General features: G+C 40.4%; 1 protein-coding gene across 1 annotated transcript in view; it reads left to right on the top strand.

Moving 5' to 3' along the window:
* The first annotated feature begins 203 nt into the window (after positions 1-203).
* Positions 204-20,790, top strand: part of epha8 (eph receptor A8) — a 147,642-nt gene continuing 127,055 nt past the window's right edge. Inside the window, exon 1 of the mRNA XM_086291236.1 lies at positions 204-546. Within this exon, the coding sequence (XP_086147362.1) occupies positions 459-546 (88 nt within the window). The 5' untranslated portion in view covers positions 204-458. The remainder of the gene's footprint in view (positions 547-20,790) is intronic.

The raw sequence follows: 20,790 nt of genomic DNA, 5'->3' as shown, positions 1-20,790 counted from the left end.
AGAGAGATAAACAGAAAGTGAGAGTTGGCCAGGCAGGTAGGACAGGGAGGGTGTGGCGTTCCGAGAGAGCTTTCACTCCCAATGCCGCGCTCTAATTGGCTGCCACCGTTCTGACAGACGCGGCCGTCCCTCCCTCCCTCCTTCTTCCTGCCGAAACTCTATCTATGTATGTGTGTGTGCATGAGGGAGCTGGCAGATTGAAGAGAGCCACAGAGGCAGCCTCTAACTCCAACCCAATGAGCTCACAGCCTTCACACACACACGCAAAATCTCTCCTCAGCGCTCTGCTCTCACTCTCTCTTCAACCCTGGGACACAAGAAGAAGAAGGAGGAGAGAGCACAGAGAGAGAGAGGAAGAGGCAGTGAGTTGCAGAGAGGGAGAGTGAGGGTGAGGGAGTAAGAGAGGAGAGAGGGAGAGAGAGGCAGAGGGAGACTGGCGGGGTGTGAGGGAGAACACCATGGCTTCAGATCCGGGGCTGGCTGCGATGCTGCTATGGACTATATCACTACAGGCTGTGGGCACCTCGGGAAGTAACAGCAATGAAGGTAAGAAAGAGAGAGAGAGTCTTTGTGTGTGTGTGTTAATTTGAACAGACAGAATTAAATAATGCATATAGTCAGACAGCGGGGATTAACTTCATACATGTGGCGCTCCAGTGTGAAGAACACAGCGACAATGAGTCAATGCATGACACGCACGCACACAAACACATTAACAAATGTAAACACACACTTCAGAGAGGATGTCTCAACCCAGGAGCAAGACATCAAAGTTTGCTTTGCGGAGCAACTCAAGGAAATCCGCCTGATGTCTGCATGTGTACGTATGAACTCGTCTTGACATTGCTCATATTTGGCCGGGTTGCGTGTCAGCTGCAGTAACAGCGCATGTGTCTGCTGAGGGCTTAGGCGGTGACGTGAAAGTGTGTGTGTCTGCGCTCTTTTTTTATCTGAACCGAAAATTTTCATGAATCCTCACTTGTGTGAGCGTCTTGAAAAAGTGTGTGTGTGTGTGTGTGTGTCCTATACTCTTGTTCCACACACTTTGTTCCCTAAAGCCCAGCCTGGGTTTGTTTTCTTCCATCCTCTTGTCCTTCATCTTTCCACCATGAGACGGAAAACTGTTGTTATCACTTGTTCAACTAATGCTGCGCGCACACGCCACAGAGTCCCCCGACACCTTCCTTTATATTAGTTTGTGAGTGTGACACGGTCCTTGACATAGGTCTGATCTCAGGAGGCTGAGTGACAGCAGCGGCTCAACTGTTAGGGCCTCTTCTTCACCCCTCGTGACAACACTGAGCTTTATCTGCTGCAGGAAGACAAGAAAAAAGCAGCAAAAAAAGATGACTGTGTGTGTGAGAGTGTGTGGGGCGGGATTGCCTCAGTGGTGGAGAAGTATCCAGTATGAAGTCAAGTAGGGTGAGGTGAGACACGTTCAGTCCTGCGATATCTGCATGTCACATTTTATTTACCTCTCCATCCTTCGGCGGTCCCGTCCTGATTGGTGCTGATTGGACCACAGTGTTCGCTCATATCCACTTCCATGTAAAGCACTCCCATTCTTCCTGTGCCTTTGCTCTTGACATTCAGCAGACGGTGACTGGAGCCCATTGCTCAGACATATATGCTAACTGAATTTAAGAACTTGTCCGTCTCACTCCAAATCTAAATGTAAACGCAAAACAAACAAACAAACAAACAAAAAAAACCAAACAACGCTCCCCCCAAATTGGTAGAAATTCACAAAAGTTTCACTGTCCATCATTTTAGGTCCAAAAGTGTCTCAATCCACCTTAATAAAAAACTGTTGAGAATACTGGCGCAGTGCAAACCCATTTAAATCAACATGGTTTCATATTCTAATATTCCAATTCGCTGAGGTAAGAGTTAATATTAGTTTTCTTAGAAGATTTGGCTTAATTTGACAGGAAATGTGGGAAAAATAAAAAATGATACAAGTGCATCCCTTTGGTATTTTTTGCCTAACAATGAAGACGATCATGTTTGGAAATCCCCCCTAAAAATGCTTTAAAGTAAATGTTATTCCTCTTATCCCCACTGCTTCTAATAAATACAATTTAAGGGTCCCATTCAAATGGTGCAGAAGCTTAGAAAACACGGAAACAGATGTTATGATAGACAGTAAGTGTTTTTATTCTGGTTCTCCCTTTAGTACACTTAGTGTCTTTGTTCTGTCACAGCAAAGTTTGAAAAGCTCAGAATAAAGCTGCTTCTACTGAGCGATTCAAGATCTCAGTCAGAGGACAAATGATTCCTGCTCACAAGAAGTTCTCACTCTATTTAAAGAGGACCTCTTAGTGGTGATAATATCTGTCTGTCTATCTATCTATCTATCTATCTATCTATCTATCTATCTATCTATCTATCTATCTATCTATCTATCTATCTATCTATCTATCTATACAAATATATATAAAACCATACCTCGAAATCCTATGGTCTTATCATCATTTATCGAAATAAAGACATGCAATTAAGCTCAAGTCAGAAGTTGATGCAAAAAAGATAACAATTTTTTTATTTCGGTAGTTTTGTCTGTATCCCGCTGAATTAAAAAAAAGAATTAAAACGATGAAACGTTAATTCTCTCCTTTGCTTTTCTGCAGTTTGACCTGAGGGCAATTCTAGATATTACATGTACATGGAAAAGATAGCTAAAAATGCAGATAAAGCGCTAAGAATTACATTGTTGAAAGAGCGGGCACTGCAACCGTGCAGAGCTCTGACTGACTTGAGTACGTATATCAGAGCACGAGCCAGGGCCAGCCATTTTGTTTTTGTTCATCGTATTCATCGTGTGCAGATCCATACAAATGGCCAGAGGTGTGTATGTGAGGCTGCCTGCGCTTTCACACACAGTGAGACTTTGAATTGTATATATTCAGCTCATCAAACCTTAAGTGTCCTTCAAACATCGTTATTTAGTTACTTGGAGCAACTCTGTTTGTGTGTGTGCGTGGATCTGTGTTTAGGAGGGGTCAGACCTCGAGGAACAAAGAGACAAAGGGAAAGCAAATGATATTTTGACATCTCATGTGTCTGGATGTTCTTCAGCTGGAGATGTGCAATATTGAATCTTGCACTGAATCTATTGTGTGCCCGGCAGCTACAGTAATTATTATAGAATCCGATCACTGCTGTTTTCTAGGCAGAAAAAAAGAGGAGCTGTAGGCAAACCTGCCACGATGTACGGCTTGTATGCTTAGCAACGTATTTCATTTACAGAGATGGAATTTAGAATATCACGAGTCACATAAAGCAAGGAAGTAAAGTGTGAAAAGGCTGTGCAGCTTGTACAACTTTGTGCCTATGAAAACAACATGGTATTATGGCACAGTGATAATAGTTTTGGTACACAGGCAACGCTAAAGTGAATTGGTTAAAAAGTAATTAACATAAAAACAAATCTTCAATATTAAACAACTTTGGAGACGTGATTTTCTTTTGACACAATTTAGATGCAGTCTTGCAGGTGAGCGCTGTTTTTGATTTTCCTTTTAATCTTGAATATAACCTATAAAAAAGAAAATTAAAGAAAAAATTTAAGCAAATTATTCAAATTATTGTAATGAAGCAATCATTAAAAATAGCACTATATCTTTATCTCTAATGTTGCGTGCTTTATCTTTAATGCTTGAGATTTTAATATTTCTGTGTAATATACAGAAGCCAAAGTTTAAAAAAAACACTTTAAGTAGCACAATTATTTTTAAATTACATTAAATACAGAGAATCTATATGATTTTGAAATGTTCCAGTGAATTATTAAACCCACCAGCTCCTCTCATGATGAAATGTTGTGAAACATAAAGTCGTTTGTATTCTATTCCATTCTTTTTTTTTCCATAAAGTGATTTTTTAATTTCCAGATTCTGATTGTGTTTCGGAATAACACTTCTTCATGCTTATCATGTTCATCACTTTTTTTCTGTTGACCAAGACAAACAAGCTGGAGTCAGGTATGTGATGGTCACTGGTCTGTAGGAACGAGCAACCAGAAAAAACGAGGAAAAATATCCGTCTTTAATATTCAAATTGAATTCATTTGCAATTGTGTGGTTACACTAAGTGTTTCAGTTCATGTTCAGTGTGTGTTTATTTTTATATAATTTTTTTGCAAGTCTCTTGAAGCTGTGAGCTGTAAACATCAACACCAGCAGCAGACGCTCCTCTAACTTTGAGCTGTTTGCTGCAGTAATAAAGCTTTCTAAGAATCCATTCACAGAGGAAACACTGACCTATTTTTGACAGGTTTTTGAGGGATGAAAATGACCACATTAAAGTTACTGGCACAAAATACTTATCATCTGTATTTGTATCTGCCTGCAGAAAAGTCATTATAGGCCAAACAGACACACTCGCACAGGAAGCAACACATTTTGCTGCATCTCCCACATATTATTGCAACTTTTGCCTGTACGGGGGTGGTGGTTTTCCCTGCACAGTTTATCCTGTCTGTGAGTACTGTCCCTGACTCAACTCCGGCACACTGTTTCACACTGTCGCATTCCCATCGAGGACACAGAGCGTTCCTTCAGGTAGTTGTCAGTACTGAGGAACATGAAAAGACCCATGCAGAGAGCAGGACTCACTGCTAATGAGCAAACTGTAGGTAGATGATTATTACAACATACCTCTGCTGCAGGAAGACCAGCTAGGGAAACGAGAGCCAGAGGCAGAAAACAATGAGTCGCAGCCAGGATTATTTTTGCTTTACTTTTGAAAAATTTGAGCACATAATTTAAAAAAGGAAATGAAGAAGGAGAAGTTGAAAGCAGCTGAAGTGTTGGGAGTTGCCGTTTTTGCTTCTCTTTGTGCGATAGAAGGCAAAAACAAATTTTTGCTTGTGTGAAAAGAAAAGCTTTTGAATTTGATCACTGCTAGAGTCAGCTCTGCTGTTTATATTGATCTCTCCTCACTCAATGGAGAATGTAGCGCTTTTTCATTTTTTGTCAACATCACACGGAAATAAAACGTAGCACGACTTGACAGAATTAATAGCTTAGAGAGGAAACCTTTCTATAACACATTACAGAGTTAAGAAAAAGCATTGTTGCTATTAGATTTAAGCACTGAAGCTACTTCAGCTCCCAACATCTACCAGGTTGCTGGAGAGCAGTTTAAAGGCAGGGTTAGGGTTAAGTTCTCGTCTGTGCCTTTATTTTCACATAGCCAAGTGGATGTTTCCTATCAGAGGCCCAAATATGTTCAAGGGACCCAATTTAAGGTAGCAGCATACAGTTTCTGAAACTATGCTTCTTAGCATGTGGCTAAAATGTACTGCTACCCGCAAGTGGGTTCTGATCTTTTGGATTTAGAGGGAGGAAAAAAAGAAACCAATAAAACATTGTTGCTTTAGAAAAAGTGCTAGGAATTGAGCTTTGTTCATATCAATTTATTTATGTGTTTATTTACTTTTTATTATTTGGGATACCCAAAAAATAAATCTCATATTCGAACAACTTTAAGGTCAAAATAAATTCCGGAGACTTGATTTAAATTACCTCTAGTTTTGTATTCCAGTGTTTGCCCCTTCCTGATTTCCAAGTTGTTTATTTAATTTAATTTTATTTAATTTTATTATTATTTCATAATTTTTATTTATTTATAATTTGTTTTTATTTATTTATTTATTTTATTTTACTATTTTCTTTTTTCTTTTTTTCTTTTATTTGTATTTATTTTTTATTATATTTATCTCACTTGAATATTTCAGGTCATCAAACAAATTTTGATATTAAGGTAAAATAATACTTAATAAAATATAAAATGCAGTTTTAAATTATGATTAATTAATTAAGATTGGGGGGACTACCCGCACCTATTCGGGACTATGTGAAAAAGTAATTCTACAGTATTGAGATCAGTTTCACTTCACACACCCAGGCCTGTTACTTCCAGAAGTGTTAAATCAAGAAATCACTTAAATAGCGCCTGCAAAGTAAAATTAAAGCTAAAAGAACTCAAAATTCAACACACCTTGATATAAGGTAACAGACGAGTAACAATGTCACTGAGTCTAGAAAGTCTAGACTTTAAAAGGTTACAAAGATATGTCGAAGGCTTTGTGATTCCACTGAATCACTCTGAGAGTTATCCACAAACTCTTTTGGAAATTTTGGAACAGAGGTGAATCTTCACAGGACCCAAAATGATCAAAATTAGACCAAGAGTGCACTGACGACTCATCCAGGAGGTCACAAAGGAATCCTGAACAACACCCAAAGAACTGCAGCCACCACTTGCCTCAGTTTAGATTAGTGTTCATTATTCAATAATAAGAAAGCAAAAATAACACAAATTTGCTAGAAAAAACAAAAAACCACTGTGATGACCAAGACTTTTGGGAAAACATTCTGTGGACAGACGAGATGAATTTTCTGCAAGGTTTGAGTGCCCCTACATCTCACGTAAAACTAATTCATCCATTCATCTTGTTCTACTTATTTTGGGTCGACTCGCAGAGGGAGGAGTCTAAGGCGAGAAGCTCAGACCTCCCTCCTTCAGTTTATCTGGGGGGCACAGAGGCATTCACAGGCCTGCCAAGAGATGTAATCTCTCCAGCATGTCCTGGGTCTGCATTTCATTAAAAGAACATCATACCAAAAGTCAAACATGGTGATAGTGTGATGATCTGAGGCTGTTTTGCTTTTGTTCTACTTTCCACCAGAAAATCCTAAAGGAGCACGTCCTGCCTTCAGTTTGTACCCTGAAGCTCAAAGGCACTTGGGTTATAGAGCAGGACAATGATCACAAACGAACCAACGAGTCCACCTCTGAATGGGTTAAAGAACAAATCTAAGGCTTAGAGTGTCCCAGGGAAAGTCAACGTTTTAAGAAGACTTTCCACAAGGTTTAGAAATGCGTTTATGGTCATTTCTGACCATTATTCAAAATCACACTTGTGAGGTCAGACGCTGATATTGGACAAGAAGACCTGTCTCGCAGTCTCCACTCTAATTCATGCCAAAGGTGTTCTGTCAGGGTGAGGTCAGGACTCTTTGTTGGCCAGTCAACTTCTTCAACAGCAAACTTACTCATCCATGTCTTTATGGACCTTGTTTAGTAACAAGTGACCCGTTACTGTAATCTGATTACTTTTTTCAAGTAATGTAAGAGATTACTATTGCAAAAAAGTTACTTTCCCATAAACACGCTGCATTACTACGTTACTAAACCGTGATTTTGTTTGTGAGAGTGTCTCATGACAATGACGTACGAGCGTGCGTGCGTGCGTCCGTGGCAGCAACGTGTGCAGATCAACAATGGATCATATGGAGTTCAGCTAGAGTACAACCATGCAGCGTTTAAAGCTTGGAAGTACTGACATTACTTTAAATTTTATTCGGTAAAAAGTGACAAAAACATTAGCGTCTGCTGTACATTCTGTGTGGAAAGAAAACTTGGTTGTTCAGCGAAAAATTTAACTTCAAATCTGAGCTGGCGCCAAGCACGATCCCACGGGAATGGGAAATTCACAGAGAACCCCCCGGATCCTCCCACTGACATAACCGCTGTGGCACCGGGCAAACCTCCACCCGCCCCACTCCTGCTAAACAGGTGACAACAGATTTAAGAGCGACTGCTGAATCTTTGATTTTATTTATTTTTTGCTGTGTTTTACTTGCATCTCTTTGAAAGAGTGAGTGTAAACACGCTTATCCTTCTCAGGGTCGCGGACTGCTGGTAACCTATTCCCACATTTATTTCCCTTTACTGTCAGCACAGTTTGTCCAAATAGTGCCCTTTTGTGCTACCTCACAGTCCCCTCTAGTGGTGGTCCTTGTGCCAACCACACAGTCCATTTTTCAATTAATCAATTAATTCCCAGGATATGGTGCAAGTCTATTCAAAACCTCATACATAAAACAGGTAAACTTGAACACAACATGACAGACGGATTGATTGATGAGGCAGACAGAATTTCAGACAATATTTTATCTTGCAAGCCTTTTTATTGATATTTCCTTCCAGCCCTTTGCCACACAAAGCGGCCAAACTATATCCTGAAGTCTCATGCATAAAAAATACAAGCCCGGCCTCACCAATCAATCAGTCTGTCATGTTGTGTTTCTTTCTCACCAACATTCTTCTTTTGTTTGTTTTGCTCTATCACTTAAAGCTGTCTGGTCCCGATCAATAATGGAGTGGGGAGCATTAAGAGATATATAACACAGCTTTGTTTTAGTTAGTCACGATTTTACCTTGAAAACGAGGAATAAAACAGTCTTTGAAGTCAGAGTTTTATTAATTATGCTTTAACAGCAAATGACTGCACTTTACTTTAATGTATTGCATTTGAAGTGAGCATAAAATGTTCTTCTCCTTTTCTTCTGAGTTTGAGCTCAGTACAGTTTACAGTGTCATCCTGAGCAGGGGAGTGCTGTCAGAGTGCATTTAAAAACAGAGAGGGCACGAACTGCTCCATTCCTTTGTCTGTTGGTGTGTCTTCTAACAGGTTGCTGTTGGCTGACCCAGCAGCCCCCCCCCCCCCCCTCCAACACACATATCAGTTCTCCCCCAGGCACCAGTCTTTATTGAGACATCAGACTTGTTAGCCAGCTGTCGGCAGAAATACAGGAGCTAGCTTTCAGATCAATACAACTGGCTCTTGTAGCCCTCCTGGAGCTGAAGCCGACTAGGCCTCACAAAACAGGGGGCTCTCTAGAGCCCTTTCCACCCATTAAAAGGAGCTGAAGCTGGGCTGAGCAGAGTTCAGCAGCCTCTGTGCCGGCTCTGCTGCTCTTTCTGATTGGAGGCGTGTTGCTGGGTAATTCACATTTCTGTGTTTTCTACCATGTGTGCTCGAAGATCCCTCACTGGGATGGCTGAAGATAAAGTGAAAGAGTGAGAGACAGTTGTAGGTGATGCTTGACAGCTCTGTAATGGGCTGCTGTTGTGGCTGTGTTAGCACATCCCTCCTGGAGAGAGACCTCTATGATGTTCCCTTCATGGGGACTGATGAATGACGAAGATCTGGCTCTGGAGCATCAGCTTTGTCTCCTCTGTTATAGACTGGAAGAGGCGTACAGGTTGTGTTAGAGACAAAAGAGAGACTGTGTGATAGAGGAATAAGGGGGGAAGGGACAATGTGAAAGGAGAGAAAGGAGGAGGGATGGAAAGAGTCACAGTGAGAGAACAAAGTGAGACGAAGAGGGGAAAAGAGAGGGAGGCTTGCTGTCTAAAATGTGTCTCTTCAAGTTCCACCGGTGAGTGTCTTTATCAACACCAGTGGAGAGTGTCTAGCTGATAATTTGCCGCTCTCAATTCCCTTCAATCCATTAAAGGATTTAAATGTTCATTAAGTTTAATAGAAGCCCAGTGAAGGTCTAATATGCTCTGATAAACGCTGGCAAACCTGCCAACCTGTTCAAATTGCTGCTGCAACAAAGAGCCATCCAACTAATAAGGTCAAACTCAAAGTTTGTGCTAGGCTCACTTTGTGAAGAGAATTTTCTGAGTCACAGCAGCTCAAACGGCAACAAGCTGAGAGAGAGTAAATCCATGTCCTCTAAAGTAGAAAGTAAAAATAGATTATTTTCAGTGCTGTTCCGAATGACCCATGAAATACACACACTTTTCAATTTTTATGGTAAATGGACAGATTCTTATATAGCGCTTTTCTACTCTCCCGGAGTACTCAAAGCACTCTATACAACACGCCACATTCACACCCATTCTCTGAACTTAGTGTTTTCTAAGTACATTTACACACATTCATGCTCCAATAGATGCATCAGAGAACAACTTGGGGTTAGTATCTTGCCCAGGGATTGAAGGAGCCACGGATCGAACCACCAACCTTCCGATCAGTAAGTGACCTGCTCTACCTCCTGAGCTACAGCCACCCTGAAATTTTTAGATCTGATGCCACTTCAGATGGGAAGACATTGTCTGTCACTGCACTCTGAATGTGACGCTTAGAGGAGTACCATTGTCACTGCTTTGCTGCCTTTGTTAAGAAGGAGAGTCAAGAAGAGGAAATTACCACTACAGCCCTCAACACACTGTCACATTGGTCTGAACCATCAATCACAAAGTGATATTTTACTTCTACCAAGGCGGTTTGTCTTATCTGCTCATTAGCAGTACTATTAAAATGCTAAACTAATGTCAAAACTAATTAGGAATCAGCCTAAGATTTTAAAATAGAGAGGCACTCTTTTGATGATTGTTAAAAGACATATTTTTACTAATTTAAAGAAAAACAGTGCAAAACTAAAAAAGTTTTACTCACAACAGTTTTGCTGTTAGAGCTTTATTTGGTTCACCATAACCATTAGCTTAAAGATGCTAACGTTTGGAGACTGATATCGGTGTGCTCATTTATTATTCTGTTTGCTTGACTGCTGCTCCAAATCAAGGTAAAACACTTTTAAAGCATGACTTTAGTCAAACTGAAATGCAGATTATTCTTTGGGAACTTTGGATTTTCTGCTTTTGCCTGTGTGCTCCTGTTCCTCCTGCTGTCTAAAGTGATGCATGCTCGATTAATATTAAATGCTTACCTAGTTGAATAACCAGTTAAGGCAATACTAAGGTGGAAGTACATCTAAATGTCTTCCTGCTCTTCATCCCATTCAAACGGTACTGTTAATTCACCAACAGATGAATACTTTAAAGCAACACTAAAGAGAGGTTAAAGACAAAAACATAAATGACAGTCCCCCAGTATGACCTGTACTAGTTTCTGTTGCCACTATTTCATCAAAGTGACACTGTTTCACCATGATAAGGGTATCACAAATACCTTCATCTGGCAATGATTATATGAAAGAAAAGCCCACACGACTCGTAAATGTGTATTTGCAATACGAGGCACGGAGCTCATTGAGCAGTCGCTGTTGTGTGAGTGATTAAATGAAAGAGTCGGTGACCCAAAACCTACTGACTATTTGCCCTGGTCACTGGCCAGCCACCTAAGTGGAAACAGTTTGCTCAGCCACTGCTGCTGTGTCAAAGTAATTTCCTTTGTTGCACCTTCCTGAGACAACTGGCTTTGGATGAGAGTCAAAATAGGTCCCATTTAGACAATCCTCAAACTTTGTTTCCACAGATTGTATAAAGTGTGTAAAGAAGCCTGGAGCTTCACCACACAATCTTGGTGCTTTTTGGCCAGATATAATGAATATTCAACAGAAGTGAATGAGAACCGTACGCACAATAAAACTAGTGACTTATCAGTTGGCACGGTAAAGCACACCCTGCTTTACCTACCGTCCTGTTTGACTCTCACGGGAACCGTAATGTACAAAATAACTATCATTGCAGCATGAGAATATGAACTGGAACTGGAGACTGAGACCATAATTTCATCAGCAATCTCTGCACTGGGGTCTCTGATCAATGGATGGGTGGTTGTTTAGCTTCATCTTCAAATTCACACTTACAGTTGTGGTCAGAGGTTCACATTCAGTCATCATGGGCATGAATATCATGGTAATTTTAGAATGATTGTACAGCTTACACTACTGGTCAAAAGTTTTCCAGTTATTTATTGCAATTAAAATCATTCATGTCCAATGAATTGCTTGAAATGGTACAAAGGTAAGTGGTGAACTGCCAGAGGTGAAACAAAGGATGCAGCAATGGAGGTTGATCAAGTCTTGAAAACTAGTGCTACTAATTCCTACAAGTGTTCCAGCTTTTCCGGATTACTTCCAACCCCCTCTGTCTGCATAAAAGCATTGTTGGAACACACTGTGGTACCATACTCTTGTAAGCATTAGTTGAACTGTATTGTACCACAGAAAGTAGTGTGTTGCTACAAAAATGGTGAGAAAAAGGCAATTAACAATGGAAGAGACACAGACCATCATAACACTTAAAAATGTAGGTCTTTCCTACAGAGAAATTGCAAAGAAAGTCAAGGTGTCAGTGAGCACTCAGAAACTGGGGCAAACTGATAGGTGGCTCACAGGACAACAGCTTCAAGCACAGCTTAATAGTGGTCGTACAGGGAGTGCAGAATTATTAGGCAAATGAGTATTTTGTCCACATCATCCTCTTCATGCATGTTGTCTTACTCCAAGCTGTATAGGCTCGAAAGCCTACTACCAGTTAAGCATATTAGGTGATGTGCATCTCTGTAATGAGAAGGGGTGTGGTCTAATGACATCAACACCCTATATCAGGTGTGCATAATTATTAGGCAACGTCCTTTCCTTTGACAAAATGGGTCAAAAGAAGGACTTGACAGGCTCAGAAAAGTCAAAAATAGTGAGATATCTTGCAGAGGGATGCAGCAGTCTCAAAATTGCAAAGCTTCTGAAGCGTGATCATCGAACAATCAAGCGTTTCATTCAAAATAGTCAACAGGGTCGCAAGAAGCGTGTGGAAAAACCAAGGCGCAAAATAACTGCCCATGAACTGAGAAAAGTCAAGCGTGCAGCTGCCAAGATGCCACTTGCCACCAGTTTGACCATATTTCAGAGCTGCAACATCACTGGAGTGCCCAAAAGCACAAGGTGTGCAATACTCAGAGACATGGCCAAGGTAAGAAAGGCTGAAAGACGACCACCACTGAACAAGACACACAAGCTGAAACGTCAAGACTGGGCCAAGAAATATCTCAAGACTGGTTTTTCTAAGGTTTTATGGACTGATGAAATGAGAGTGAGTCTTGATGGGCCAGATGGATGGGCCCGTGGCTGGATTGGTAAAGGGCAGAGAGCTCCAGTCCCACTCAGACGCCAGCAAGGTGGAGGTGGAGTACTGGTTTGGGCTGGTATCATCAAAGATGAGCTTGTGGGGCCTTTTCGGGTTGAGGATGGAGTCGAGCTCAACTCCCAGTCCTACTGCCAGTTTCTGGAAGACACCTTCTTCAAGCAGTGGTACAGGAAGAAGTCTGCATCCTTCAAGAAAAACATGATTTTCATGCAGGACAATGCTCCATCACACGCGTCCAAGTACTCCACAGCGTGGCTGGCAAGAAAGGGTATAAAAGAAGAAAAACTAATGACATGGCCTCCTTGTTCACCTGATCTGAACCCCATTGAGAACCTGTGGTCCATCATCAAATGTGAGATTTACAAGGAGGGAAAACAGTACACCTCTCTGAACAGTGTCTGGGAGGCTGTGGTTGCTGCTGCACGCAATGTTGATGGTGAACAGATCAAAACACTGACAGAATCCATGGATGGCAGGCTTTTGAGTGTCCTTGCAAAGAAAGGTGGCTATATTGGTCGCTGATTTGTTTTTGTTTTGTTTTTGAATGTCAGAAATGTATATTTGTGAATGTGGAGATGTTATATTGGTTTCACTGGTAAAAATAAATAATTGAAATGGGTATATATTTGTTTTTTGTTAAGTTGCCTAATAATTATGCACAGTAATAGTCACCTGCACACACAGATATCCCCCTAAAATAGCTAAAACTAAAAACAAACTAAAAACTACTTCCAAAAACATTCAGCTTTGATATTAATGAGTTTTATGGGTTCATTGAGAACATGGTTGTTGTTCAATAATAAAATTATTCCTCAAAAATACAACTTGCCTAATAATTCTGCACTCCCTGTAGTAAGCAAGTCTCAGTTTCAACTGTGAAGAGAAGACTTCGAGCTGTAAGAGGCTTGCTGGACCATGGAACACCACCATTGGACTACTAACAACTTGAAGAAGGTGTTATGGCTGGATGAATCAAACTCTTAAATCTTTGGTTCATGATGCAGGATTTCTGTATGCTGTCAAGTAGGCGAAAGGATGATTCCACAGTGTGTGGCATCATCACCATCAGGAAGTATGATGGTCTGGGGCTGTTTTGCTGGATCCAGGGTCGGTGACTTGTACAGAGTGAGAGGCAGCCTGAACCAAATTGGCTACCACAGCATTCTGCAGCGCCATGCAATACCCTCTGGTATGTGCACCTAGTGTGTCAGGGGTTCATCCTACCGCAAGATAATGAGCCAAAACTCTATACTGTACAATCATTCCATCCTGGAAAAAGAATAGTTCAAAGAAATCATTAAAAGTCCAAACCTCTGACTGCGACTGCAGGTAGAATTTAGAATCACTAACCGACTTAACTAGAAAGATAGAAGACCTGCATTTACTTCCCTATTTAGACATGAAAGTGACTTCTTTTATAAAGAGTTTGAAAAACGATCCAGTCTTGATTTCATATTGAGTGCGGGAGAGTGCATTCCATCGGTGACTACGGCAGGTAAGCCAAGTGCTCATGTATGATGCAGTAAGCCCCAAAGCAACTATGAAACAGGCTGATGGATCTCTCCCAGGGCCTGTTTCCATAAGGAAATAATGCGTTTTACACCAGTAATCTGTTCATATATCACAGCCCTGATGAAATTAATACCTGGCAAGGGGAATGATGAAAATCCAGACACACATGTACTCTGCACGCGGGGCTACACATATGTACATGTGCATGCTCCCACACACACATCTAACTGAGTTATCTCAGTGGGGATGATATTAATGTCTGGAAAATGTGAAGCGTTAGTCTAAAGGAAACAGTTCAAGATATTTTACTTTTATACACAGATAGGGGAGAAAGATAAAAGGAGGAGAAAGTGAATACATTAAATGAAGAGTATTTTGGTATTTTGGCAAAAGGTTTGGAAAAGTCTATCTCAATGTCTTGCATCAGCATCTAGCCTATGAATTACCTTCTCCTGAAGTAACCTTAGCATTTAGAGTAAAAATAAATAAATAAATAAATAAATAAATATGTATATATATATATATATATATATATATATATATATATATATATATATATATATATATTAGGGGTGCAACGATACACAAAATTCACGGTTCGGTTCGGTTCAATACTTTAGTGTCACGGTTCGATATTTTTTCGATGCAAAAAAAAATGTTCATGCCTTTTTAATTTGTCATTTATTAAATTTTCACGGCACATTCTGCACCACATCTCTGTGCGTTCATCATTTGTTTGAAGCCAGCTCACCTCCTGCAACCACTTTTCCGAGAATACTTCTTTTGTGGTTCGGACTCCTTCTGACATTTCTTTGGAGGTGGAGGAACATCACAGTAATTGCTTAAAGGAGCTTCTTCGACATCTTTAAGAGTTCTAAACAAATGTCTGTCCTCCTCCTGAAAATCTTATGTACGCAAGCACGCGTTGCAACTTCTTATCTTGTGCGCGTTTTTTATTTTGACAGCGAATGCGCACCTGCGGACCACTTATGTGCAGCCCTGGTTATTTAGCTCGTCATATTGCAGCCACAGAAATTCTTTTGTCCATGAAACCATAAAGCTGCACTTTCTTTTTGCCTTATAGTCTGATTTGTCATAACTTTTCCGTTTTGTGGTAAGCTTTTCTTTGGCTGTCACTTCTTCACCCTGACCTGTCTTATTTGGCTCAGCAGAACTGAAATATATATCCTGCTGCTTTTACACACGCACTCACATAAGCTCAGCGATTCTCTGCGCGATCAACCTCTCACATGTTTAAGCTTGCTGCGGGAGATTTCACTTGTCATGTTTGCGTAGTAAGCTAACGATTAATAAGACGATGTCAGAGGAATTGGTGCACAAATTATCATCACTCACAGATCAGTGCTGTCGCTCTCTATACACAGTTCGCGCGATTGCAAAGTGAAAGCAAAAAAACAAGCGCAAATTCAAACGCAATTTCAATATGTCACATATTGACAGTGGCTCACTGATGCCAATGACATAATTACCCAGCTACATTTCTGAAAGAATGCAAAAGCATTGACATATATTTTTCCTTCCTACAATAGCCCGACGGGCAGGGCAGAGATAGATTTTGGTAGCCCGACTGAAAAAAATCGCTAGCCCCGGGACGTCGGGCTAGCGATATTGCGAGCCCTGTATCTGATTGAGGAATCACTCATCTTTGGAAAAGAGAGTTTATTACAGAGAAATGTCTCTTTCCAAAATAAAAGCTATACTATCCGCTTCTTCTGGGCTATATTCTCAGCAGCATATTAAACATATCAGGTCCCCATAAGGAGAATCATGTGCTAACGGCTGTCTAAATGACTCGGGTAAAGTTTGTAGCATGTGTGCTTGTTGTTTTTGTCTTTGCACTAGGATGATGTTGGCGTAAATGTGCAGTCATATTCGTTGTGTTCCCACTAGTGCTTTCAGGTTAATCTCGTTGAAATGACCAAAGATCAAAGATTTTTAAGGTGAATGTACGAGCAAAAAGAAAAAAAAGATAAGAAAGAAAGAAGAATAGCCAAGTGGGGAGAGGAAATGCACAGCTGTCTCGGTGACGTGCGGTGGCTAACTCTTTCAAAACAGGGAGTCCAAACACTCTTTTATTCCCCTCTCTGTTCTCTGACATCATTCGTCTTCTGTTCAAAAACAGCCCTTTTCAAATGCATAAACTCATTCATCTACTTGTGCTCAAACTAGATTAACAACAAAGCTGGTGTATCCCTGCGAGTCCCTGAGCAGAGGGCGTGCTGCAGGCTTTTGCGAGCTCCAGTTCGCTCTCTGCACTGGAACGCTCTGCACTTCGACGCATGGCTCCATGGGGAAAACAAACACATTAACACAGCAGCATGTCATTGTGTTGTGCACTAGAAATTATGGTTTGATACTGATTTGCGCACCTTACTTCCTGCTGCTGATGTTTCCATGCTCAGGCTGCTTTTTTTGGTACTGGCTAATGATGCAGAGAGTCACTACTCTGTAGTTCATTCAAATCTACAGCTCTCACTGGGCTGCACAGACAGTTAGGTCCACCAGCTCTGGAGCAGTTTTCACTATTCTGCTGCAGATTTCCAAAGAAATAATAATTTTAATGATTATGCAAATTTATTTCCCATTTTATATGTTGTTTTGAATATCTTATCAGCTGCAAAATAGTAATTTTATCAAGATAAGACATACTTTATAATGTAAAGGTGCTTTTCAATTGACCTTGCTTAGTAGGTTACTCTAGGCTTCTGATAACTTAGAACATATAAATCATTATTTTGTTATTGTGCTATACTGAAAAGATGGAGCCCATTTTACAGCAAAATATTAATTTTAAATTTTGTTTTGTCATTTTGATTTTATTCTTTTGACAAAGTTTTGAAATTTTCTGCTCATTATTGCCTACAATATATTGAGTAGTAGAATAGAAAAAGCTACATTTATAAAAAATACCCTTGAACATTTTACCATTTCACATATATCGTGATACTTTACTTAGGCAGATCCTTTGAAGTATTATATAAACCTTGCCATATGAGCAGTGTTTGTCTCTTTATTCCATATTTAATGGTGACTTGAACAAAATTCTGTCACAAATACAAATTTTAAATAACTAATAATACATAATAATAAATAAATAAATAACGGCTCTGCAAGCTGTCCAATGCTGACATTGTGATGTTGTGGGGTCCTGTAGCTCAGGAGGAAGAGCAGGTCATCTGCTAAAAAAAGGTTGATCATTCGATCCCTGGCTGCTTCAGTCTGTGTGCTTAATATCCTCGGGTAAGATACCAACCCCAAATAGCTCTCTGATATATCCATAAGAGTCTGAATGTGTGTGTACATTAGAGAGAGATCACTTAAGCATAGAACATGTACTTGTGTGAATGAGGCAAGCTGTACAAAGTGCTTTGAGTATTTTAGGTATAGTAGAAAATACATTTAAGAACCAAATCTTTGAATTGTTTTTAGCCATTTTCCGGACTTTGCCCTATAATAAGGTTTTTTCCCTCCCTGCATTTTCTGTTATGAAATTCTCTCCACATTCTTTGAGTGCCACATATTTCCTTATGTCCCTGGTGTCCGTATTTCATTCCATGTCTTCCCTAAAGCTTTTAGTTCTATTGAAACAGTGTTTTGTAATTTTCCTGTACTAATAGGAACTAACAGGAATGCAGCTCAGCCAGCACTGATGGACAGGTTGCCACAATTACAGATACCTACTGTAGGTCTAGGCAGGAAATATAGCCCGCACCCAGAGGGAACACCTGGTCAATGGTTGCCTAAAGTGTAGCATAAAAAGTCATTCATTGTATTTAGTTGTGTTCTTATTGCCTGGCTCCAAAATGTTCCTAAGGCTCTCAGCCTGGAGGCAGAAAACCAGAGAAAACCTTGGGTTATACATAAAGATTTTCATGAAACTAAGTCATGAACACATACGGTACAGGGCATGTGTGCCCCAATTCCTTTCTTCTTCTTTTTTTTTAATGTTATCTTGCTACTGATACTGCAGTCTCTTTTCCCTCTTCAAGCATGGGCCCTCCAGAGCAGACATAGTGAGGTGACCATGGCATGTTAGACACACTGACTGACAGTAATTATCACCATTCATCATTAAGCATAAGCTAGGGATGATAAGAGCTCTTTATGTAAAATGTCAGCCCGCTGAAATGATGAAAATGATTAAAGGGCATTGGTTTGAAATAGAGACATACATGCTGCACTAGGGCTGAACTGAGCTGACAGCGCAGGGGCTTGTTGATAGAGCAGCCAGCGTGCAGGAAAATAAATAAAGAAGAAGTGTAATTTTACTTATTAATGAGAAAGGCATGGTGAGAACGGAGCTGGTATGGAAACATCACAGGGATCTCTGGGCTGGGCTGCAAGTCGAGTCCGTATTGATAAAATATCACCGTCATCTTGACTTAACTATTCTCTCTGCTCTGTCTCGCTGCTCTTCAGTTCAACACAGCTAACCTCTGCATGAACTCTCTCTGCCATAAATCAATAAGTTGAGCATACTTGGTCAGCTTTTTCAGCAGCATGAGCTACAAGTCAGGAGATCTGTTCTGTTCAGCAGGTGCTGCAGACAACATCCGTCCAGATCTCTGTGGACACCGTGAGCCACAGATATCATACTCTGTCATCTGCTTTCAGACTTTTATGTCTCTTCTCTTCTTGTCTACTGCCCCCTCCTCTCATTTTGCCCCACCACTCCTCTTTACCTGCTCTATAAATAGCTTGCCATGTCTCTCCTTTGCTGCGTCTACATCCCTCTGGATGTTTTCCCTGGGGAAGCCAGGCAGGCCCAGGCAGCAGTATAGCCTGCTATTCACACCTCTCTCCTCTGGGAATGGATGAGTCTCGCTGGCCCTGAGCATCCTCCACCCTTCATCATGCAGCAAGCATGATGCCTTGCAGGGATATATATACAAAGCAGGGTCTCACGCTCAAGCATGGGAGCACCTGGTAAAGTAAGATGTGAGAGATTGTGCTGGGTGGGGTTTGAGTAAACTGCATCATCTCATCAAGCATCCAGCAGAGGAGCAGGTACTGTGCCTGCTCTTTCTGACCCAATCTTGTGCTTGTGGATAGCGGTAAACTGGGCCGTGTTTACGGTGTATTCTGCTGTTTACTTGTTGAAAAAGCGCTGTGTCCAGTGCATTTTGTGCTGATAATATGGAAAAAGTTGTGCAGTGCACACTTCTATGCTTCATTTCCATAACAATCTTGGAAGCTCTGGCAGTGATGACGATGACAGCTTTCTTGTGTCTCCAGTGTTCAAATACCCCCCCCCCCCCCACATAGCATATTTAGTAGTTGTTTAAAGTCTCCTCTTCTGTTATATACATACTGTTAAAGCGGCAGATGCTCAAGTTAAACATGGCAGTAATAATTCCTGTGAGCCAAAAGCTCTGACATGAAAAAGCTCTAAACGTTCAGTTTCAGATAGTTTTTTTTACTCTTATGTCTTCATGTTAATGAGAGGTGATATCTTTAATATGCTAATATAAGACTTACAGCTCTAACAGTCAACACAGAATCCTCAATCACCTTTTTTCCCCGTTTAGAAAACAGATGCCTCAAAGGCAACCAGCAGCACTCAGGGCTTAAAGTTAGGGTGAGTGTGGAAGCAATATAAACTGCAATTCCTGTAGTGGCCACTAGAGGCTGGCTTTACCTGGAATCTATTCCCATAGACTAAAAATGCCCAACTAAAAAGATGAAAAAGCATTATTTACTGTCAAATGTTTTTTATGGATTTTGTATTTATTTTTTATTTTCTGCCTGTAGGTGAAGTTTTCCCCTTCACAACAACTATTACGATTTCATCAATCATGTAATAAATATCTGCCTTACTTGTTTTTATTTTAAGAGCCTTCTTATTCATTCTTGCCAGTGTTAGGATGATAGTAAGACCTTAGTGAAAAAAAAAACACATTTTTGTGCTGTTAAACTTGACACCTATAGCGCTGAGCTGGAAAAAATCAACAAATCAAAAATGCATGAACCAGGTAACGATTGCATTAAAAAAGTATCAACCATGCGGGGGAATCCTATTACTCTGGGATAATGCTAAAAATCACTTTAGTACACCTAACAGATTGAGTTTTCAGTCCTCACTCTCTGTCTGCTGGAGTCCCGTGGGGGCCCTGCTGCTGTACATGGTGCCAGGGATCTGTTTATTTTCATGGATATTAAATGTTAAAAATGAGCTTTGTTAGGCATATTGACCTTCTGTTTGACTGTAGAATTATTGCACAGCTGCTGGACTCTGTATTGTACACCAATTTCTGACCAAGTAATGGCTGGCTTTATTTATTTATTCATTTACTTTAAACTTAACAAAGTCAGTCATGTCCTCAATATGGCAGCACTGAACTGATATTTTTAATTTAGCATTTTTTGGTGCTCTAGTCAGACCTGCGTATTTAACACAGTAAAGTTATAATAGTAGATTCTAAGCAGAAACCCTTCATTCAAATTTCTACGTACCTTATTGTCAGGGGCATTTTCTATAGTAAAAACCATCAACCCACCATCCTGTGACTGACTCGAAATATTAGTGGATCTTAAAAAACAGAACTTCAAAAGGTACATTTTTTA

The sequence above is a fragment of the Aulonocara sp. 'chitande type north' Nkhata Bay genome, linkage group LG5 (assembly GCF_057382095.1).
Source record: "Aulonocara sp. 'chitande type north' Nkhata Bay isolate Kocher_YH1m ecotype deep benthic linkage group LG5, A_spYH_male_GT1.1, whole genome shotgun sequence".
Taxonomy (NCBI): Eukaryota; Metazoa; Chordata; class Actinopteri; order Cichliformes; family Cichlidae; genus Aulonocara; species Aulonocara sp. 'chitande type north' Nkhata Bay.
Note: the sequence above shows the minus strand (reverse complement) of the source record. Positions and strands in the feature narration are given on the sequence as shown.